Raw genomic sequence first — 24755 nt, 5'->3', positions numbered from 1 at the left:
GCACATTTTTGAATTTAAGTAATGGAATGTACAGTATTGATCTATTTATGCAATTTATTAAAATATTTTTCTATTAAATCAATGTAATGACATACCTTTACTTTGAGGAAGAGAGGTTTTTCAGTCTGAAGCAGCCTGTTAAGGGTTCCTATCTAGTGCTTACTTCAGTCTGTGCCTCATCACAGTATGGAGAACACGTACATGTTTAGCAGACATTCCTGATTTTTCTTGAACAGTGGAGTAGGATCATTGTCCTGAGTCAGTTCTGGCAGAACTGTGGAATGCACAGCTTGATCTGCCTTTCCAGTGCCAGAATCACTTGCCTTTGGCTGCCAGGGAGGAAATTGGGCCGTTTTGCTCTCTTCTGCTACAATGGTTTAATTTACCTCAGTTTTTGTTGTGTTTACCCAATTACTGTGTCTTGGTTCCCATGAGCCAAGTAAAAGCAGGAGCTGTGCCAAAGGTATGAGACATTTTGAACTCGAATATTGCTGCACCTGAGGTTTTGACATAATGGGGAGTTTACAATGCAATCATCTCACAACAAAATCTTTTAATCTCATTATAGTGTTTGCAATTAAAGTATAATAGCATTCATATCATTACCAGAGACATGGGCCATTGTTCAAACTGAATGTGGCCCATGGGTGTGCGGCAGGGGGGAGTTCTAACTGGAGATTAAAAAAATTAAAAAAAAAAATTGTTTCCTCTTTCAAAGCAGCAGTTTAATCTTGTTTCTGTAGATTGCAGATCTCTGAGTGGTACCAGATTTATGTGCTGGATTCACTGGATTCTTATCGCAGGGTTGTGCTCTGGGGGCTGCTCTGGTGTAGTATGAATTTGTTATTGGTGTGTCCATCACCATTGCTTTAAATTAGGTGCCCTTTAGTGCTCAGCATAGGAGGTTGGCTGTGTTAACAGTAAATGTATTATTCCCTTCCACCCATCTGATTTTTTGGAATCGGTTCACAGACCAATGTAGGTGTACGTGGGACCTTCAGGAGCTGTTTCTCTTAGCAGTGCTCAATGCCAGGCTTTTCCTTCATGTACTTCTAATGGCAAAACACAAGGGTGCCATAGGAGTGGCAATATGACTGTGCAATACTGAAAATAGTCATAAGCAAAGGGAGCTTTTCATTGGTAAGCCAGAGGTAAAAAAAAACCTCACTAATCTTCTCTACTAGGAAAGGTCAGATTTTTATCTCTTTAGTATAAAAATAGTCATCTGACAACACATAAAAATGAATTTTATACATGTTAGAACTGTCACTGGTGTAAGAGATGCAAACTATCATTTTAATCTTAAAAGCTTTGTGGAGGCAGAATAATAGTCATCTCTTAACTGCCCTTAAAAGGTTATGTGTTTTGCTCATTTTTTACATTGGAAAACTTGATGCAGTTTTGATGACACTGAACCCTGCTATGGGATAAAATAATCAAGATTCCAAAAGAAGACATTATTGTTGGATTTTTTTCTATGTTACCCAAAGTACACCAGAGTATTCTGGAGTATATTAATTCTGTTTAAAGACATGAAAATATTATTCTTAAATATGAGCAAGAAATGGGTGTAGAAGTCATAAGGTGGAGAAGAAATTCTGTATGTGCAAGATAGAAACTGAAATAATGTATTTACTCACTAATGGTGTTGATTAAAAGTATCTGAATCTGTACATGAGACTGGTTAATCATTTACTGAAAACTGTTACGACCTTGATGAGGTGCTTGTACAGCAAACATATCAAATTACATTTTGAATTTAGTATTTTCTTTTGTAATAAATGACTTTGTAGTGGAAACTGAACTAATTTGTTTCGGTCTTCCCATTCTTCAAAACCTTAGAGAACTGGCCATTTGACTGGGTTTCAGGACAAAAGTAGTGAATTTTCCTGTTTCTTTAGGTCCAGATTGGCCAATTTTTTTTAGTTACTCAGTTAGATGAGTGTACTCTTGCAGGGCAAATTACTGTCCAGAGCAGTTTTGTGTCACCACTGGTAGCCACAAAGAAAAGTTAAGAACAGGGCAAAATATATGAACATTTTCAGATGCATGAGTTTGTTTAATAAACCTTTGGGATCTGTATTCCCAAAGCCTATTTCCCCTTAAGGTGGGGTAAGCTTCTCCCACCCATGGTGTCTTTTGGCAAGTGAGATAAATCCTGCCCTTATTTGCAGGAAGGGTCCCTGCTGTCGTAAATTGCTGAAAGGTTTGGAGAGAAAGTTACTTGAATTCTCAGGTTTGTTATTCAGTGTTTTTGAACCTCTTCAGGTTTGATGTATGAAACCCTGTGTCAGTGTTATTTTTATAATGATTATGTCATATTATTGAAGTTTAGATCTAAATTGTAAAATTCATAATAATGTTGCTTTTAATCCTGAGCTTCTTTTGAGGCTGAGCATTGTCTGTCTGTTAATAGATTTAGCTGAAAGCTATGGAATTAGCCTGATTATTCCTTTCCCCTCCAACCTCTTCTAATTTCCTTTATTTAACAAAAAAATACACAATAATAATTTTGATCTCTTTTTTGTTGTATTATTCACAGTTTTGTGTTTTCATATAGATGTAGGGTGGTTGTAAGTGCTCCAAAGAAGCTGAGCTCTTCTGTCTTTGCTAAGTAATCATCGTTCTCTGTATTCTGGTGGTGCTGAGATACTCAAAAGTTTCTAAGAAATGATGGCGTCATTAAGATTTTTGTGGTGGGTGTTTAATAAATCTGGCTCTGTGATGCATGTGCACTGATGGGGTATAAAGGCTCCTCTAATTCTTAAATACTGAAAGAATGGAATAGAAAGGTTGTATCAGGAAAAATAGAATTACCTATTGAAGGGAAGAAAAGTGGGAAAACATGAAGCAGTCAGAATAAAATGATGTTGGTTGTTAGAGGTGAAGGAGAACAGAGTGCTTTGGTTTTGTTCTGGGTGAAACTTTACAGGTTGATTTTGTTTTGGTTTTTATTGAGACTAAAGCAACTCTCAAAGACGGTGCCTTGGTTACTGTAAAAGGGGGAAAGGTGCTGTTTGCTGAAGGTAATGCCAAAATGGATGTGCACAGTGGAACTCAGGCAGTTCCTCCCAGTCCAAAGTCCAAGTGCCTTGTAGAGTTACAGCATGAGCAAGGAAGAAATGGATCCTGCACCTCAGCCTTCTCCAGCTTGAGCCTGTGCCCTGGTATGAGGCAGCCTTGCTCAGGGCTGGATGGCTGCAGGGACTGGGGAGCACTGCCCTCCCTGGGGAACAGAATGGGTTGGCCAAAACTTCTTTGTCTTTTGATCCACCTTAAGGAGGTACAGCTGACCTAAAGTGCTGCAATGCTTGGCAATAATACCAAATAAATGAGGCTGCTAGCTGGTGGTAGGTTAGGATTGGATAATCTGTGTAGTGGTATGGTTTTTTTCAGAATTAGGTAAAAAAAGCCAAACCCAACCCAAAACTACTTACCATCCATCCTAGCACGTAATGCCTTCAGGAATATGAAGTTTCATTTTGAATAAAACCTTACTGGCTGGCAAGTAGATGGATGAAAGCTTTATACTGGATCATTTTAAAAAGAGATTTGTATGGGGTTTGTGTACTAAAATTATATAATGATTATGCAATTAATTAATTAGATTTGTAATAATAAATACTAATATGTAATTTTATTTTTCTTTTTTTTCCAGCTCCAGTTGTTAACCGATACAACAGAAGAGTATCAGGTATGGTTTCTTTTTTAAGAATTCAAAGTATCTGAAATAGTTTTGAAATGTGTATCTGACTAAAGGAAGTACATTAAAAATTACCTTTCCCTTATTGCCTTTGTCTCATAATTCTTGCATTATTTTTGTTTGAAATAATGAGAATTGTTTCTTACTGTAGATGCCAATAGTCAACACATTTAGAGTAGTTAGAAAACAGAAATATGGGAGGTGCTCCCTTTTTGTACTGTGCAGCTGATATTTATAGTTGTTGAATTAGTGGCTGTTCACTTGTTCTAGAGACAGAGATTTTATTTATTTATTTATTTGTTTGTTTATTTGTTTTCTATCTCAACCAATATAAAATGCTTTAATGTGAAACTCCCAAAAATTCCCAAAAAATTCCTTTGCAAGTTGATTTTGAAGAGTATCACATGAACAAAATGTTATGTGTTGATGAGAAGGTATTGCATTGTTTTTTCATTTGAGGTGCAATGTGACTTGCTTTGCATGTGGTACTTTTTTTTGTCTTCAAATATTTTACTAACATTTAGCTGGTCTAGAAAGTTTTAATTCTGCTTTAACAAATATCTTTATGAAAATGCCAATGTATTCAGTGTTTTCTCTCTAGTTTTGACTTCAAGTCTACTCAGTTTGTAATTCATGTGGATGATCTGACATGTTCTTGGGTATGTTAGTTATGGTGGGGCATTGTTGATAATACATTTATTTATATACCACATATATATAAGATAAATATGTGTTTATGTGCAAAATGTCCTTATACCCATGCAGTTCATTTGCTTTCCTACTGGTTGCTTGGATATGATTAAAGATGATTTTTTATTTATGCCACTACAAACAAATTACTGAGTATAATGAGAATTTCATAACTCTTAAAAATTGACAGTGCTGTAGTTTTGAGATATGATTACATGAGAAATCTAGGCAGGACAGAATTTTGTCTTGGATGGTGGAGTTTGATGCTCTGATAGTAAATACTGAGAGTCATATATTGTAGAGTATTTGGAGAGGCCTAAGACACTTTCTCTGCTAATTGTACTAATCCATCCTGGAACCTGCTGATGGAGAAAAATCCTAGAAATAAGGAGTGAATACATCTCAGATTTAAATTTAAATAAAGGCTGAGTTATTCCTAAAGTTAAAAAATTAAGCCTTAATCAGAAAGCGTTTGTAATGTTTTTGACTTTGCAATACTGAAATGCAGTGTTGGTGCTCATACAGTACTGAGCTGCTCTTGGTTCAAAAACAGGTTCTCTCATTTCGGGGGTCTAAAGGTTAATGTGAACAACTAAAAAGCAAATGTAAAATTGAATTGCTAACTTGTGCAATTAGATTAAGGAGGACTTTAGTTGCTTAATAATGCTTCTGCTTCAGGAAGAGCTAGAAATATTCAGAGTTTACAGTTCATATTAGAATTGTCATGGAGACAATAACAGAATATGAGTATATTAATACAGTGTTAAATACTCTCCACAATTTAAAAAAAATCAGTTTTCTCTGTATACACTGAATAGGTCATGATCAGTGTGGGATTTGTTAAAATGCAAAGGCAATGCAAACACCACCCATGTGCACACAAAGAGATGCAGTTTTCCTTCTCTTGGCAGGAAAAGCAGAGAAACTGCTGGTTTGGGGTGGGGGTTGTTTGCTGGGGTGGTTTATTCCACTCCATATCTGCTGTTTCTGTCAAGAACTGCATAGGAATGAGGCTGGGTACTGAGCTCAGCCCCCTGCCATCATAGGCAGCCACATTTTACCATCCCTTGCAGAAAATCAGTGACTGATTTGCTGGGTTTGGTCCTCTGAATTTGGTTTGACTTGTGATTGGTGCATTAGGTTTTAAGCAAGTTTTCATTCTGCAAATTTTGTAAGATAGGTTTTGTCTTTAGAAACCAACAAATAACAGCAAACACCAAACCAGTGTTGCCTTACAGATTACTCAGCATAGTAGCTAAATGTTTCTGGACTTAACTTATAAAGTAAAGCAGAACAAACCATAGAAAAGCTGGCACATAATTCTTCTTTGTAATTACATTTTGTGGTCTTCTCTTCAAAAGAGCTAGTCCATGTTGGACCTTGTCAATACAACCAATATTTCTGTGTTTCCAGTGCAGTGTTTTTTTGTAAGGGGAGTGAAGAGCAGAGCTCAGTTGCTTGCTGTTATCAACATTTGCATGCACAAAATCATAGATTTACAGAGAATTTAAAAGCTAACATGGGATGTATTGAGGTAAATTCAAGCAAGCATTGTTCTTTTTAAGTGTTTGGCTGCCTAGGGAATTACAGCATTGTCCTTGTTCACTAGGTGAAAAATAAAAGAAAAATATAATTTTAATTAGAGGGAAAGTCGATAAAGTGATTGTCTACATTACATGCAGTTTATGACAGGCTAATAATTGTTCTGGTAAACCATTCAACTGCAGATGTGTTCTTGGAGGCTAGCAAGTGTTTATTATGCTCTCTTAAACATAGCAGTTAGAGGATCTGTTTCTAGTCGCTTTATTAATTTTTTAATATTAAACTTGAAGTGTTTTCTACTGGTTGGTTCTGATTAGTTGCCTACAGATAACAGGATGATCATGATTCCCCTGGTGCAGTATTGAAAATTCTAGAGATACATAAACCCATAGAATAAATCTGTTCTAATGATTACTAAATTTTCATTTAGGTGTTTATTTCTGGTTAGGAAACATCTAAACTGTTTTGGCAAATACTACCAATGCTGTAAATATTTAACTGTCATTCTTTAAGACTTAATCAAAATGGACTGTGCAGGAGGGTCATCCTGGAAGAGGGGGATTTATCTAATCATGTTCATGTAATTATTTATAGAAGTGCAGAGTGGTAGTGTTCTCATGAAGAGAAACAGCTTTTTCCACAGAATGCTTGGAGGGAGAAGGAGAAATGAGAGCTTGATATTCCTCTAGAAATTAACCTAGTGAAGAGCTGGCTTGTGTGTGGCATGTTTGGCCATGTAACGTGTTGAGATCCGTGGTGTGCACACAAACAGTTGGTCAGCTCTAATTTGTATCTGATCTTGTGGCTGACTTCATTAAAATAATCCTGTTTGTAAAATCATCAGCTATTTCGGTGGTAGAAACTAAAATGGGAAAAACCAGCTCACTGATTTGAAAACCTCCTAGCTTTGGGGTGCCATGGGCTGTGATGCCATTTCAGTGCTGATTACCCAGCAGAGCAGTTCTCTTGCTGCTGCTCTGAGTTAGCAGAGTCGGAGTCTTCTGCCAGGGAAACCTATGTGCCATGGATTGCTCACTGACTCCCTTTGCCCAGCCTTGGGTGGAATGGCCTGAATCCCTTAGAGATTCCTTCCTCCCAAGAACTGGACTGGGTTGAAGTTCATACTTGCTTCATTGCATTTCTTGATCTTCCTCCAAGCAGAGGGGCTTCTGACAAACTTAATTATGTTGGTCCCTTCATTTTCTGTAATGCTGCAGAGCATGCCAGTGTCTGTGTCCTTGGCTGGAGACTGACTACACAGTGCAGGGAGGTGGCAGAAATCAGTGATACCTCCTTTCTCAGTTATATCAAAGCTGTTTCAAAACTAGAGGAAGAGAGCATTGATATTTGTCCCACTATAAGAACTGGTACAGAACACTGAGGAGAATTTTGCTCCTGGCAGGATATGAATGAAAAGTTAATTGTGTTTTTGGAAGGAAGAGTGTGACGCCCACTAGAGTCTTTCTTGTGCATAGTTTCTCCTCTTTTAGTTTTAGCATATTTCAGAAAAGTCAAGTTTTTCGATAGATTTCTGTATTGCCATTTCTAGACACTTTTGATTAATTCCACAGAACACCCACTCTCCAGCAGACTTGCTGATTTCTTCTTGGGATAGGAAAATCTGACGAAATGACACGCATACTATACATGTGTCACAAAAAGTTTTCATCTTTTTTCTACAATTATTTCAGTTTATCTGAGTGACTTGGCGTAATAATCTCTCTTTTGCATGTGCCTGTACTCCCTCATGAGCCTTCCTTTGGCCCCAGTGGAATGAAATTACAGTTTTGACATTAAGTATCTGTAAGCAGAATAATTGAGCTATATGATCTAGGGAAGCAATATATAATAGTTATTTCCTTAATAGTAACATGACTGTCAGGATCTGTGTCTGTTTTCATATGAATATAAAAAAGAATCAAATGAACAAGACTTGGCTCAGTTGGTCCCTTTGGTGGGGCAGCTTTCAGCAGAGACTCAGTGGAGTGAGAAGGATCAAATTCTGGGTGCTAAACCCTCCCCTAAGATGGGGCTGCTGAATAAAAGGTTTCGTGTGTAGAGGTTAATTTTGTTGAAATGTTCCTGAATCCTGTTTTCCTGTGTATAACAAACATGAGCATTGTGTGGAACCCTGACAGTTCCCAATTGTCAGTGTCCCCAGCAGATGCTGGGTTTAGAATCAGTACTTTCCATGTTTCTCTTGTCTCTAGCAATCTGATGGGACACTATGGTGTGGTGGTGTGGAGTTTGTTTTTGTTGTTGTTGTTGTTGTTTTTTTTATTTTTTTTTTTAATAATGTGTAAATCAATATTCCCTGACATTTTCTGGCTTTTTCTCATCACATCAGCTTCCATAAGAGGCCTTTACTATTGGCTCTTCCAACTCACTGATTTTTCTCTATTTTGATGGTGGGGGGGACTCCTTACCCTGAACTCTTCATTAGTCTGGCTCCTGCCAAAGATGAGCAATCATCTCATAATGTACATATGTTGCTAAAGTCTGATATTCCTCTGTGCTTTTGAGTGCAATACAGCATTTTCTTCACACCCTGGCAAGTTGAGATGTCAGGATATGATAATATTACACATAGTAAATTCCTTTTAGTAGCTTCTAGTGTTTTAAAATGACAGCTTTAACAAAAATCATTTTCTAATAAAGCTGTTCTGTTAATTATTGCCACACAGCATGTTAGTATTTGGTAAGAAAGACTGTTTTGGGACCCTGTTAAATTAGGACATCTAAATGGCAGCAATGAAACAAGAGGCAACGCTTCTCTTGGGAGGTTGTTTTGAGTATTTTCTCTTGCAGAATACTCTCTACTACCTCAGTGATAAAAATCTCAGCACTTGAAATCATCAAGGGAGGAAGACTGAGTGATGACTGACTTTCTCTGTGCTGTTCTCTTCTCTGTGTATTTATCTGATTATCAGAGGTTGACTTGAAAATCATGATCTGGTTTCTTCTCTTGAAGCTATTTAATTAATTTCTATATTGATTATTCACCATCTTACAACACTGATAGCATAATAACTTCCACTGATAGATTTTCAGGCAGGTGATAAATGATAAGAGACTTCAAAAATCCACATTTTTATAAAAGGCACAGTTTTCCTGTATCAACAACCTGAAGCTTCTGTGGATTTTTGCTAGCCCTAATGATTGCAAAACCAGTATCATAACTACAGTGAAAAGAATTCATTTTAAAAAATGTTGATATGAGCAAAAGCCAAGCATGTGGGATGACAGATGAAAGTGGTGATAAATTGTGTGGGTGCTCTCCTGTAAGAAAGTGTCTGAATCATTATTCGTTAAACAAAAAAAGCTTGTTTTCTCTGTTTGCAATATTGGGACTTATTTAAAAATTCCTGGCATGTGATTGACGTTCAGTGAATAATAAAATGCTTATTTTTGGAAATTAATAGTCATGACTTCACAATTACTCGGATTTCACAGTGTTGTGAACAATTCTGCAGGATTTTTTTTGTGACATAAAGAGAAATACAGCACTGGGAGCATCTGTACTTAAAATTTAAGTCAGTGCAATTCCTAGTCAGAAGAATTCTGATCCAGTCTGCTTAATGCAATAAGTGCTACAGTGGAGTAGAATCAATTAATCCTTCATCTTTTTATTTATGCTTTCTTAATAATAGTTCATGGCCAGAGTGTAACATAAGAATTAGAAGTTGTTTGTCCAAAGTCAAATGTTTTAACTGAAATTAGCCCTTAGGATTTGGGAGCATAAGTTTAGCTATGCACGTTTTTAAGCAAGCAATGCAGTTTGGATCAGTTTTCCCAAAGTATTCAAGTAGCAAAAGGTGCAAGTGATTAACTTACATTAATTGTTTTACGTTAAGGGTCTTTATCAAACCTACATAAATGTTGGTCCATATCTTTGTATACATAAATAGTTTTGAAAATATCAGCCTTCAGCTGATGATTGAAATGAAATTTAGTTCTCCCTTTGATAGGTTGGAATTCTACTTTTCTCTTTTGTGTGATAGCGAATTGGTTTTTTTGTGTTTTATTTTGTTTTTGTTTTTTGTTTTGAACTCAGGATGGTTTTTAACATGGGAATTAAAGCCCAAATGAAAATATTCCAACATGGTTTGTTTGTCAAACACACAAATCCCAAAATGCCTGTCACAATACAGGCTAAAAAAAGGCAGTTTTATACACTGGATGCAAAATGTGGTGCTGTGGTGTATCTTTAGAGTGACCTCAGAGTCAAATGTGATGTGCATTTTTCTTGTGAATATATAAGGCTGCACTTCATCCCTATTTTAATATAGAGTTTTAGACAAAGTCACAGATGTTATGCTCCTGTATTGATTAATACACTCAATCACGTTTAGGTTGCTGTAATTTCAGTTTAAATGTGGAATAGGTCAAATAGTCCATCCATGGAGAACAGAAAAGTTTAAACAGACTTGATTTAAATTTGAAAGGATGTACTTTCAGGAACTTTACTTGGTGGTTTTTAACACCAGAACCTCTGGTCCAGAGTTGGCTGATCCTGGAGATGAATGAGTGAAGGGCTCACACCTTTGCCGTGGCTGGTGCTCACCAGGGCATTGGAGTTGCTCGGCAGCCCCACAGGAATGGGGAGAGCTGCCAGGCTTTTCTTCAAGGGCTCCAACAGTAACTTCCCACATTTCCTGCTTTTCCAGTGTGCCAGGAAAGGAAGCAGCAGTTTCCAAGCACAGGGAATTGGGGCTTCCATGTCATTCCTCTGCACACAATCCTTTTGTGTCAAGCCATGCTAATTTTTTATTGTTTCTGGTTGCTACAGGTAAATGGGTGTTAGTTTTTCTATTTAGGGTAGTGTGGTTTTTAACGTATTTGGACATTCTTTAGAAATCTTTGAAAATCATATCATATAATTGATTTCAGAAGTGCCTTTTAACACGTTGGCATGCTTTGGTTCTCTATCACAAGAGATGTCAGAAAGAAGTAGGTAATCTTCATTGCTAAATGAAATTTTAAGGTAAAAAGTGTTTTACTGCACTTTTCTCAAGATGATTTTAAAATATTATTTGCCTTCTTGCAGGTTTAGCAGTTCATATGGCAGAATTGCATTTATAAAACCAAAAAAATGCCTTGATCTGTAAACTGAAAGAAAATTTCTTATTTCTATACTAGAAAACCACTTTTCCTGTTTTATTCCTCAGCTAAATTCTCTTTTCTAGCTACAGTTTGCAACTAAAAGCCTGTAAGCTACATTCCTTTTTTGGGGGGAAGGTATATATTTGAGCCATTTCTTGGAACTTGTGGTGTTCTGATGTAAACTGAAGGGAAAGTGAACATTCTCTGTGCTGTTTTTAACTCAGAAGGTATCACTGTTTCAGGCACGTGAGCATTATTGGTGCTGAATTCCTGGTTCTATCTGCCTTGCTTACGTAACACATTTGGAAATGTGCTAAAATTTATGTGATGGGCTAAACCAGAATCATTAAAGCAGCAGGCTTTCTTCTACAATTGTGAATCTGTGTGCTCTGAAATAGTAGTAGCATCATGTTTTCCAGGAGACCTTTTTTATGGCTGACTATCTCATCAGTAAGGCTCTCTTAGAAGGCTTGAACAAGGTCAGCAGCATGTTTATCCATTGCAGTCTTCTGATTTCTTGACTTGCAAGAATAAAGCTTGCTCCATTTGAATTTCCCAAGCTTCACCAGATGGAATAATGTAGAACTCCAAAATACCCTGCTTCCATTCTAGTTTTCTATTTAAATGTAGGAAAGGGAATTGGAAAGAGAAGTAGCAAATTGTAAATTACTGTTTTAAGATTGAAAGGGCAGTATTTTGCTTTTGGTAGTTACTGTCAGTGTCAGAGCTGTTTACTGCAATGAGCATCCACATGGAAAACTGTCTTATTTTTGTTACTCTTCTACCATGATGGAAGGATTTTTGTTGTTTTAATTTTCTTACTTATCTCTTACTGCAAGTCCCAGAGCACACCAGTGTCTGATGTGATGCTGGGCTCTCTTCTTGTGAGCTGAGACATGGAAGCCCCAAGTGCAGGAGTCCCAGGTGTGGCTTAGGTAGCAGATGATTCTGTGAAATCTGTCAATATTGTCCCTTGGCTCCTCCAGCTGTACAGGAGAGACCTGTTTTATCACCAGAGTGCTTTCATCATAGGTCCTCTGGAAACTGTAAATTTTCAATTATCAAAAATTATAGTCTAGGAATTACAGCCTCATGACTTTGTCATTATTGTCCTGCAGCATGTGACTTCAGTGAGGTGAGAGAGTACAACCCTCCAATGTGTGAGCATAGAGTGGAAGGAAAAGCTAAAACATTTGGCATAACTCATAGATACATAAGGGCATAAAGTAAAAGTTGTGCCTTGATATAATTAAATAGGCAACTATATGAAGCAAATACAATGATAAACAGCTGTTGGTTTAGTTGGAAAAAAAAAAAGGCAAATGTCACATTCATTTGGTTATGCCAGAGAGGTAGGAGAAGTGATTAGGAGAATTCTGTCTCTAGTCTACACTGGCACAAGTATTTCATTTTAATTGCTCCTGAGTAGGAGGAGGATTTAAATAAAGATATACAAACTGAGGATTGTCTTCTGAAGTTTTGTTGCAGTTCAGTAAGACCCCCAACAATGTGCCTCTTAGGATGATAGGGAAAATCTTTTCCTACCAGATCTCTGGAGCAGATTCCTGGGTGCTGTGAAGCCTTTGGTCTGTGGTTTGTCTGGTGCTGTGTCCCTGAGTCACTTGAGCTGGGGCTGGTTTTCCTGCAGGCTGCAGAAGGAGTTAATCAAAACAAAACAAAAAACTAACCCTGAACAAAGCCTACCTAGGAATAATAATAAAGTAGGAACACATTGTATCTTGTTAAAGGTGCTTTATGCTTGTCTTTAAAATCTAGTTGAAGCAGTATTGTCTGCTTGTAATGCTTTCATTATATGTGTGTAAAGATACGAATCTAAAAGAGACTGTGATTATTTACTTTCCGTTTATTATTCTAGTTCTTTCATCATCAAAGTTCTCATTTGCCCCTAGGGAAATGTAATTTTAAATACTTTGCCAAATCCTGCTGTAGTAGAAGAAAAAAAAGTATTTTTAATGGCTTTTCTGCTGTAAGGCATTGTCTCAGTTGTTTTACTGTACATATGATGATAAAGCCTTTTAAAGAAACACTTAAATCAGGTCTTTATTAATCTGTATGAATGTAATAAGAATATGTGAAAACTGCATTATTCAGAATACATAAAGCAAATGCATTTATGGAAATAGTTGTCAGCCAATTGTCATAATTCTAAAGGGCTTATTATGTTGCCTGTACTTAGGCATCTTGGGAGAAAAGGTGTCTGTGCATGTAAAGTTGGATTTCCTGTGAAGAATAAAAACCCCATTATCATAAAAGGTGGAATTTATAATTGATTGTGCAGTCTGTTCTGAACTTGTTACTGAAGAGTAGTATGAGGTGGGAGTGTGTGACAATGTCACAAGCCATTGTCACCGGAAGTGTTGCATTTCTGTTTTGATGGAAAGAGAACAAGCTGGAGAAGTCTGATTTAGATAATGCTGTTGGAAAGTACATAATCATGGTGAGGAAATGGTTATCAGAGATTTCTAAAGGCAAGGTTAGCAAGCACTGTAACTCATCATGCACTTCTCTTGGTAAAAGTGTTTATCCAACGGTGAACTGGAGTGGGATTTCTCCAAGCTCTACCTTGGACCTCAGTTTTGCTGCTCTGTTGAAGGAATGGCCCTTGAGGAGCATGGCTGATGTCCCCATCAGAGCTGGGCACTTTCAGGTGGACTCTGGGCTGTAAGGAATGCTTTGGGTAGAGCCAGGTGAACACTTCAACCTGTCATGCATGAGTGGCTTTCTGCAGGTCTAGGTGAAATAGTGCAGGAGGATTTTAGGGCCTTACAGGCTCCACCAGTGTCTCATAGGCTTCTTGCCTGGCACAGTCATCTGTGCAGCTTTTCAGCCTGAGCAGCCTTTGGGACCAAGTGTGGAGTGTGCCTGAACCTGTAATCCTGAGTGGACAGAGCTGGTTTGGCACAGCTGTGCTGAGTCTGAGTGCCTTTGGAGTTAATCTGTAACACAGAAGAACTCTGCCTGTGAAGAACCTACTTGATTTATTTTCCTTTTAACTTTAAATGACATTTGAAGCTGTTACAAGAACTGAAAATGCATTCTTTTCCTTTCCCCCTGAAATGAATCATTTCTAAATATTTCTCCACTGAAAAAAATTTGACACTTGATTTGACATATATGGTCATGCAAGTGGTTGCATGTTTGAATATTCTGCTTTGGTATTTGACTAAGGGTTGATGGGGTGGTTTTTGCTCAGGTCCTGGTTAATTGCAAATCATGTCTCAGTTATACCTCTATGAGAATTAAGAGGAGGTGGTATTCTTGGGGGCTATCCTGCATCTGGAGATTGCCATGTGGCACATAAAGTGACAGACCAGTCATTTAAGACCCAAGATCTGAGTTTTGGGCTGATGCAATAATGTTGGTTTTAACAAAAAATTTACCCTTGATTTCAGCCAGTTCTCACTAGTGAATTGAAGGCTGAAGTGGCTGATTTTCCTGAACACATTAACTTTTCTTTGGGTTTCAGTGCTGCTTTTCTTTCCAACTGTCATAAATGTGAAAATGGCTCAGGTGGTGCAAATGGTTGCAGGTTCTGTTTCCCACTTGCTGGATCGAGGTACGAATCTGTCGTCTGCTTTGACATGGTGAGATCTTTCACTTGAGAAACAAAGTGCAATTTCTAAACCAAAAAGTTCTGAGCTAACCAGCAACAGAAGTGAGAGGAAACTTGAAGTTGTTTTCCAAGTGTGGAAAATCACATTTAGCTGTGCCAGCAAAGACCTGTGTGTAAGTGCTGTTCAAGCTTCCTAATTCATCTGACTGCATGGTTTTGAAGTGCAGCTCAGCTGTCAGAGGGAATGACAAGCCACTGGCAGTGGTCATCTTTCCAGCTGGCATGGTGCTCCCAGAACAGCTTATGCATCTGTCCTTGAGAGACAGACTCAAAAAATGCTTGAATCTTTGACAAACTCAAATGCAAAGAACACTGCCTTAAACATAGTTTAAAATTATTCATCTGAATAAGTAACTGGAAAAGTGGTTCTGCATGTACTGCTCTGAGTGGATTTTTAGTAATGGGTCTGATAGGATCAATTGGAAGTGATGCATCCTCATAAGTAAGGAAGAGTGAATTGGATTTCACTCTGCAGGTGGGATCCAAAATTGAAAAGAGAGTATGACAGGGCATCTATTTGCTACTTGTTTCAATAGCAACAGAAATATTAATAATGCATTCACCTTACATAAAACATAGAACTTAAATTTCCTTCTTTTGTGTGTGTTTGAAGGTGTTCAGGCATCAGCCTCTTGGCTGTTATTTTGAAAAGAGCAGAGATCTCTCAGGTACAGGGATGGTGTGCATTTCTCTTGGAGGCTGTATTAACTTGCCAGAGCTAAAAGCTCAACTGTTATTTTGCGTACAGATTTCTATACAGTGCAAGGACTTTGATCTTGACAAAACACTTATTTTGCAGAACAATATTATCTTGAGAGTGATTAAAACTTGCATAAACAAAGGTGGTGTTTGTGCTGGCAAACTTGTCTTGCTGCTTCTCCCTCTCTCCCCACCTCCCTTCCCCCTCACCCATCCACTGCTGATGTCATTGCTGCAGCTCCACAGATCTCGGTTGCTTTCAGATGCTGTCACCTGCATAACAAAGCAGCCATGGAGCTCTATCATTTCTGAGCCTTCAGAAGTGTTAACAGATGTTCTTGAAAGCCAAAGAAGGTGCAGCATGAGAGCTGCAGAAGCTAAGAGAGACTAAATGTAGATGGTAGGATAAAAGCCTGAATTTCTTTTTATCTCAAAGCTTCATAAAATTGAAAACTGTTTTTTATGTTCCAAAGCTATTTGAACTATGTATGGGTGGATTTGGAAGGAAGCTTGGTCTGCATGGTGTGAGCTGATAGAGCTGTAGATGTGTCACCTGCTGTGTAACTTCCCCTGATGGATTCTTGCTTAGCACTTGCTCTAGGGCAGAGTTGTGCTGAAAATCTCAGCTAGGCAAGGTGTGATTTCAGAAGTCACTTCAAATTATATGAAGATACTGGTGAGCTTTAGGTTGCTCATTCAGAAAACCTTTTCCCCCGTGGGTGCTGGAGCAGGTTAGCAGAGAGATGTGCCATCTTTGCCCTGGGAGGTTTCCAGTCAGCCCCAATGTAGCCCAGAATTCCAAATAGCTCCTCTTGGAGGGATAGGTTGGACTGGATGATCTTCAGAGAGATCCCTTCCAACTGCCTTTAAAATGAGTCTGAAAAACAACACTTTCCAGGAGAATCTTGTGAGAGCAAGCTTGCCTCAGAGTGTTTTGTTGGGACACTTTAATAGTTAATATGTGAATTCAGTCATGTATCAAATAGTGGGTCAAGGGTGTTTTCACTCTGTCATGATGAAAGATCAGATGTTTTTTCATTAGGACTGGCTGTACTGTAATGCACAAATGAATAACCTCAGGAGTCCTGAAATTCCCTGGATTTCTGACAGGGGTTGGCAGAGTTTAGGGTAGTTACAGGGGTCCTTACAGCCAGAATAGCAAAACAGCACAGATAACATGAAACATTTTGCAGATAAGACTGACACACAGGTCATATGTTCAACAGTACAGATTCCCCCAAGTGATTTACCAATTAACAATAGCGGGAAGAAAAACTGGACATACTGCACCATAAAACATGGAATGGGTTTGATATAATGCTGCTTTTTCTTTTCCTTAGTCACGTTTTAAAGTATTTGGAAAATACTGTTGGTTGTTATGAGTAGGCTGAAAAGCTTTCTGTTGGCTTTCCAGAGTATCACAATATTAATTAAGCTTGAGAATTTTGTGTCTCTCCCCTGTTTAAAGCATACAACAACAGAAATGTTACATCAGATGTTGCAGCTCTGCCTGCAAGTAAATAGAGTCCTGTCAATCAGAGCTGCCCAAGGTTGGAGTCAAAACGTCTGGCCTACTCTTCTGCATGGAAAAAGAAATCCCAGCAGGAGGTTGAAGAATGGAAAGTATAATGGGAAGGCATTTTATGTGACAGCATGGGAAGAAGTGGTATTTTGCCATGTTTTGATTGTATTTCTGTGGTGCCCATTCATGGGCATTACAGAAGAGATTTCCATATGTAAGGGAAGGGCACTAAGTCCTAGTCTGTATCCTTGGTGGGCTTTGGGAGCTGTTTTCACCCTTACTGGGTTAGATGAAATAGGGGAAATCTACATTTACAAACCTTTACCAAAGCCATTTCATACTGAAATTACAGATGACTGTGTTGCTTTGATGTGTGTTTTAAGATAAGGTTTTGCTCTGATACTCTGGTTTTAGCTGTGGCAATAAAAAAAACTTGTTTTCCCAAGGAATTCTTGAAGAAAATTTCCTGAATTCTGCAGCATTCTTAGAAATAGCTTCCCTGTAGCTGAGGTGGGAATAAAATCAAATTTACAGTTCAATATTAAAATTTGAATGATAGAATAGTCTGGTTGTACAGTGATCTCTGAATTCATGGATATGTGACCATTTATAGTATGTAATATTGTGCTTAATAGAGAATTGGACTCCAGTTTGGAGTTATGTGATTCACTGGTTGTAAAAAATGAAGAGAGTTAATATCTTCAGTTTCACCATACTGTTTAAACTACAGAGCATTTCTTCTTAGTTACTGCTCCTTATTTGAAAATCCAAAGCTTTCACAATAGACTTTGATCTTTACTGTAAAATGGAAGGAGGAGGAAGCTTTCACACCAAAATGCTAATAATGTTCTCTTTGTTAGTGCCTTTGTATTGCATATTAAGTGGATCAGCCTATCAGTCCAAGTTCTGTAGCTTTGTAGGCATCCACCTTCCCATAAACCAGTCATCTTTGGACTCTAGCATGGACTATGCTTTTTTTCATCTGGGGCAGAATGCTGTTTATCCTTTGTGGAGTGTCTGCCCTAAGTGTGGGTGGCTCTGTTAAACTAAAAGCATGTGTGTGGTAGGTGCACTGTCAATAAACTGTTTCTGTATTGTTAAATGGATTTATTGTATGAGCAATACTTACTCCCTAAATGCCTGATGCCTGATGATTATATGATTACATTTTTACATTGTGGTTTGGGAAGTGGAATGTTTGTTGTTGTATTTGAGTCTCCTCGTTCTCTCCAGGAAAAAAATGAATTAAAATCCAATTTCCTAGGAAAGACTTGTATCTTTTAGTTAGGGAGAAAAAATACTAAATAAAAAAAACCAAGACACACAAACCCAAACAAATATTTCCTAGTAAATTGTGCTAGAGTTTTGCATTTTTATTGTCCTGTTGAGTGCACAATGACAGGGTCAATAGATGTGTGCATTTTCAAATTATTTACAAGTTGCTGAATTCTAGACATTCCTGATTTTTATTTATACTTTCTCACTCCATTCAGCAGTTAGATGTCATTGCAGTGAGCTTCTGGGCATTCAGTCTTCACTATTGTCAGGATGCTGGATAAAGTACAAAGGAAAATACTTGTCTATGTTTCCTTGTAAAATTTTATAAGTAATGTGTAACCTCAGAAGTGAGACCACCCTTATTAAAGTAAGAGCACAGCTAGATGAAAACAGGACTGACTCTCACTTTCCTTGACTGTCAGTACAGGTGCTTAGAATGTGCAGATCACTTTGACATGCAGGAACTGTAAATATCCATGAATTAATAAGAAAATCTGAGCTAGTGCTGTGGGCTTTTGGTAGCCAAGGTGTCTGTGTTCAGTATTGTAAGACTGTGTGTAAATGCTAAGATAACTGAAGATAAGCCTTTTCTGAAGAATTAAAACTGAACAAAAAGGGTTTGAAATTTCAGCAGCTCTGCATTATTGCCTCTCTTTCAGTTGATCCTGTTGGTATAATGACATGCTTGGCAGAGCCTTGTCCCAGTGCTCTATAGTGTGTAGTTTTCCACAACTGTTCTCATCCTTTTAAATCACTGTAAATTTTAGAGTTGTTTTTGTATCATCAGTTGACATTAATTTGGTTAAAATGTAGTAAGATAGAGGAACCTGTGGGGGATGGGACTAAATACTGTTTTTCCCTAGACTGTACTATGGTGAAGCTGATGGTTAAGTTCCCAGGCTAATTTCTGTGAAAACATGATTTCTCTGTATCAAAAAAACTCCCAAAATATAGATACTCACTTGCCAGTCAGAGTTGAGGTGGAGTGAGTGCCTCATCCTTCCTTGTGCTCCTTTTTCTCAGTGTTTTGCTCTGTACATGGCACTGCAAAGAACAAAGCAGTGGAGCAGCAGTATTTTCCCCCTGCATTTTAGAGATGATGCTTGTAAATGAATCTGAATGGAGATTGTTATGCTTTGATACCAGTTGAAAGGAAATCTGTGTCCATGCTTGAGTACTAGCTAGGCAAGATTATTTAGTAAGTCACAGAATTTTTACATGAGAGTCTGACAACAGCCATGCTGTGCCTACTCAGAGAGCAGACAGGGTTTGAGCCTCTGACATTATAATGACAAAATGAAAAGTGATTCTGTTTTTCCTGTAGGAAAATAGAAGAAAAGTATTTAAACTGATTTGTTTGCTGTTCTCATGTAATTACTTCTTTTTACTTACCTCCTCTCTCTTTTTCTTCCAAGTTTGTGCTGAAGCTTTCAATCCAGATGAAGAGGAAGAAGATACAGAACAAAGGGTAAATTGAGGGAATCACTGCATGCATGGGTCTCTCTCCAGACTGACAGGCAGATGTACATTGCCTTTTCTTACCAGCTGTGCTTTTCTTGCTGAGTGTGGTGTGGTGACACTGGCAAAGTGACATTGCTTTGAAATTCAGAGCCGCTTTGTCTCATGGACTTTTTTAGTCACTACAGCTTTAATACAATTTTACTTCAAAGGCGTTGAGAGCTGTGCTTAACTCTAACATCTTTAAAATTTTTGCTATTTTCCTTTCTTAATTCTCTTAAAGGCTTGTTGAGGCAATTCCTAGATCATCGATGCTGTTAAGAAGAATTAGTTAAGCTTTACCACAGCTGTTTCTTCATGGGTGCTTAAAATTCCTCACATGCTTTTTACTGTCTTGTCAGAGCAGTTCTGCCTGGGTAGGAGAAATGCTTGGGTGAAATATTTTAAGTCTGTGGACACCTGTTTTTTCTCTTGTTCTTGAAAGCTGGGAATTTCTAGGAATTGCAAATCCAGATACTGTAATGGTATTTCTTCAGAGGTGGGTTTGTGTGAGCAAATCTTGTAGCCTGCTTGGTGAGAATCAGTGTTTTCTCCCTGGACTTCTGGTGTTCCTTTCCAGATTCCATTGCAAGGATGCTTACACTTCTGCAATGAAAATCTAAGTCTAATGTAATTTCTCTTAAAAAAGAAGAGATACTTAATAAATATACTTCGTAAATAATTTTTATGTGCTATAAAAAGAAAAAATGACTGTGAGTGTGTCAGGTTATTCAAATGTTTGTAAACTTGGACACATTTATTCCATCAAAAGTCTTAGTTTTCTTGGCTGATGATTCAATATTCTGGTTTTTTTTAAAGCAAGGATCTGAGACCTATTTAACTTTGGAAAAGAACTTTTTAGAAATGCCTACTGATATAACTGTTTTTTGGAATCCTTGTTATTCCAGAAATAAGAAATGTTAATGTGGTGCATGTCAGGTAATTAATTTTTTCAATATATTTTCATTATTAACCCCCAACAAGCACATATATAAACATTTTCATGATACAGTGGATATTGGTTCCTTTAACCTGATGTTTATAAATGGAAGGAAGTAACAAAATATCTCAAACAACAAAGCTTTTATTTAAGTAATTTTGTTAGAATAAAGCCATGCTTATTCAATAACTTCCTATTGATGGATGTATCATATAGGATATAAACTGCCTGTGTGCCAGCAGTAGTTACACAGGGACTAATATAGCCAGAGTTCAGGAAGAAAACTGTTCACTTCTTCCTCTGTTTGATATGTTCAACCTTTGACTGTGGCTGTGTTAGAAGGAAAGGGAATGGAATGGAAAAAGCATCCTCTTCTTTCTTGTCTTTCTTCACTGTTATTTTTCATATGTTAATTGTCAACATAGTATTTTTCTTATGTGTCTTTCATTCTGTCTTGCATTGTATGTTTATATACAAATACTGTTTATGCAAACAAAAAGGACTGTATACTTTTGACACTTAAATTGTGCTCTGCTTTTTCATGCTGAAGGTTTAGTCTGTAATCATATTTCTTTGTTGTCATGACTGTTCTGTTCTACTTTGTTTTAAAGGTAGTTCATCCAAAAACTGATGAACAGCGATGCAGACTGCAGGAAGCTTGTAAAGATATCCTGCTCTTCAAAAACCTAGATCAGGTAATTATCAGCATTTCAAGGAAATCTTAAATGGAGTTTATTTTTTGTTATGTACAGTTAATATGATCTAAATGTCCAGACACAGTTTTTAAAGACAAGAAAATAGGATTCTGTTTAAAAGACAAGGAATATTTTCAGTGTAGTGGTGCCAAGAGATGCTGCAGTGATAATTCCCAACTTCAGGAGGGCAGTAAATATTTCAAGTGTATCAGCAGCATGAAGACTTGCTTGTGTGTTGATGAAGAGTATTTTTAGAAACTCAGCTGTGATCTACGTCTTCAACTTTGAACATCTGGTCATTGAAAATGCAGTGAAAGTATATTGTTTATGGGCTTGGGAATAGCAAAGATGGTAAAGCAGGTCAGGATCAAGGCAAGGCATTTATATGGTGTCATCTTTCTTGGCTTTCACAGTTTCCCTGGCTGTGCTGCTTGAAAAAAAAAAGGAAGTTTAGTCATGGCTCAACAGGGAAATCCAGCTGGAGCCTGCTGTGCAGACCAGCATTATTCCATTTTCTGTGTGGGCTCCACATCTGTACCTGTCCTGTCTCATCTGGGGCTAGAATTGCAGCTGCTCTAAGACAACAGACTATCCAGGGAAATAAGTCTGTGAGAGTCTTGTTCAGTATAGTCCTGATCATGAGTGGGGCTCTTAGATGATGACAGTACAGATAATTTACTAATTAATAGAGATAGGTGAATAGAATAGATCATGGTGCCATTTCTGTGAAATGAATGAAGTACATGTACTGTTGATATGAATTGATGTGTGTCCATTGCAGTGAAGCTGTGTCAGATTATACCAAAGGTAGGTGTATGCTTTGGCAGTGAAATGTGAAAATTCAGCCATTTGGACATAAATTTGAGATAATTGCTCTTCTATGCCTGTGTCTGGTTGTCTGCATTATTGAACTTATATTAATAAGCTGGAAAGGAGTGAGCTGCTAGTGGAAATCAACATGTAACATCAGTATTACTTGTATTTTTGTACAGTAAAGTGTACAAAAGTTCCAGTTCACTATCCAGACCAAATGAAATGAGTTCACCCTTGTCCAGCAGTGTTGGACTTTAAGTTGACCTTCGAGAATTTTCTATAAATCCATTTCCCACACAGCAGTAACACTAAGGTGTGTTTTCTGATAGTTGATTTTTCCCCCCCACTCCTGCTTGTTTTTTAGGAGCAGCTGTCTCAGGTCCTTGATGCCATGTTTGAGAGGAAGGTGAAACCTCAGGAACATGTGATTGACCAAGGGGATGATGGAGACAACTTCTATGTCGTTGAGCGGTGAGCAGCTGTGCCTGTGAAATGTAGAGGATGTTTATTTTTTTCAGTTTCTTAGAAATGGCAGGGAATGTTTACTATGGGACAGTTTCTGAAGAAGAATTATTTGTTCAGTTTAGGTTTTGTGTCTATCAGCATAAGCACGGCTTAAAACCAGCCATATTACATGTTGTCTCTAGACCAGGTTAAATTTTTTTCTGAAGGAGGGGGAAAAGCAGCAGGAGTAGATCTGTGGTAAGGGGAAGGGATAGAACATTGTTTTTAGGAAGGAGAATATAGGAAATAACAATCTATGGTAGTGGTTACCATGGAAAAACCTTGACTTTATTCAATTAGTTTTGGTGACTGACTTCAGAGAGAGATGGGAGTGCTCTGCCTCTGTTGATTGTATTTGCAGAGTTTAAGGTGCCATTTTGGAATTTCTTCCATCAAGCAAAGTCACATCATAATTTTGGGGATCACATATATGTGTAACAGGCATATAATACATACATGTGTGCATGGACATTTTACGTATCTTTTACCCTTTTGGAAAACAATCTGGCTAATGTTACTTTGAATAACCATATCCAAAGAGTAATTAAGAGCATGGATTTATTTCCTTCTGCAAAACTGTAATGTTTAACAGAATATTACTGAGTGATTTATGAATGTCTGTTGGAACATGATCTTAGCAAACTGCTTTTTTGGTGCACTGTTAACTTTTTTATCACTGAAATAATGGCACCATTAATATTGTATGAAATGCTTTCAAAGCAGTTCTTCAAGACAGGTTGTTGCCTTTTGAATTGCAAAAGAATTTCTAGGTTAGAAATTGTTTGTTTGAAATGCTTCTTGTTCATTTTAAGGACATTCCCCTTTCTGGTTAATGAAATTGCAAAACATAAGGCTGCATCAAACATATTCCAACCATTCCCTGTCCTCTGCTATACCAGCCCATTAGTGCCCCATTTCTGCACTCTGTTGTCTTCCTCAACTGCTCTCCCTCCATCCAGTCCCATGTCTTTGGCTTGGCAGGCTGAGTTCCTTCTCCTGGCACATGTACCAGAGAGATCAGGCTCTTACAGATAAGAGCAAGGTACTGCAGATCAGAGCTGGTGGGAGCCAGAGCCACCAGCCCTGCAGAGATGAGATCTGTGCAGAGCAGTGGTTCCTGATTTTGAGGAACCTTAAACTCGGTTTGGGAGCCTCTCAGAAATGTTAGATACCATCAGCCTATCTTGATTGCAAGGCTCTTACCCTGTTGGTTATTAAAAGCTCTCTGCTATGAGTTTTAACCTAAAATGAAGAAGTGAAATGGAACCTTAACTTGGATACTCAGGTAAATGCTTTTGTGGTCTCTGTTCTACTGATGCAATGTTACTCCACAACAGGTTTTTTCTGTCAACAGATAGTTGTATTGTAAGTTTTCAGGCTTTTAGGTTTTTGTTTTGCTTTATTCCCAAGTTAAAAGTATGTGACAGAAAGGTTGTACAGTGAAGGAGATTAAATTGGTGTTGTCCAATGACACCATGGCAGCCTTTGCTGTGAGCAGTAATTCAGCTGCAACTTTTTTGTTGGCTATTTGGTTATTAGGAATAACTGCTGCAGTTAGGAATTTTCAGTCCTTTCTCCCTTTCCAGTCTTCCACCTCCCACACACTTAATTTTTCATGCAAAAGGATAGCAGAGTCCTGGTCCTTACCGAGAACCACAATGTTTCCACTTGTGTGCAAGTGCAAGTTTGGAGGACTCCAGCTCTTCCATGAGTAGGCATGTCTTGTTACTCCCAAGTAATTAATGCCTAAATATTCCTGAGGATTAGTTTCTTTCTGTCTAAATGAGCAGTGACTTTGTGTTCTGGCACAGGCATTTCTTTCCTAAAGCCTTCTGCTTGCAGTACTTCCTCACCAGGTGTCTGAGTGTCTTTCACCATGCACGGAGGGGCAGCAGGCAGGGGAGGCACAGCCTGAGGGTGCAGCAGGAGTTCAGTGCCCTGTGCAAGGAGGGGACAGCTCAGAGGGATTTATTTATTGCATGGCTGAACATGGGACACTCATTGCTGCTGAGGAGGCACCTGCAGGGTCTGTGCTGATTGATCAGTCATTACTCAGGAGGGGCAGCCTCTGTTGCCTCTTGGCACACACTGATCCACAATCTTGCTGAGCTGCCCTCTTCTTCTGCTTTTTTGCT

General features: G+C 38.0%; 1 protein-coding gene across 1 annotated transcript in view; it reads left to right on the top strand.

Annotated features, from left to right (window-relative positions):
• The window catches only part of PRKAR2A (protein kinase cAMP-dependent type II regulatory subunit alpha), a 59974-nt gene that overhangs the window by 20771 nt on the left and 14448 nt on the right, over nt 1-24755 (top strand). The window contains exons 2-5 of the mRNA XM_066557969.1: nt 3659-3694; nt 19587-19639; nt 21220-21303; nt 22481-22587. Of these exons, the coding sequence (XP_066414066.1) occupies nt 3659-3694; nt 19587-19639; nt 21220-21303; nt 22481-22587 (280 nt within the window). The remainder of the gene's footprint in view (nt 1-3658; nt 3695-19586; nt 19640-21219; nt 21304-22480; nt 22588-24755) is intronic.

The sequence above is a fragment of the Molothrus aeneus genome, chromosome 12 (genome assembly GCF_037042795.1).
Source record: "Molothrus aeneus isolate 106 chromosome 12, BPBGC_Maene_1.0, whole genome shotgun sequence".
Lineage (NCBI taxonomy): Eukaryota > Metazoa > Chordata > Aves > Passeriformes > Icteridae > Molothrus > Molothrus aeneus.
This window is presented reverse-complemented; position numbering and strand designations above follow the sequence as displayed.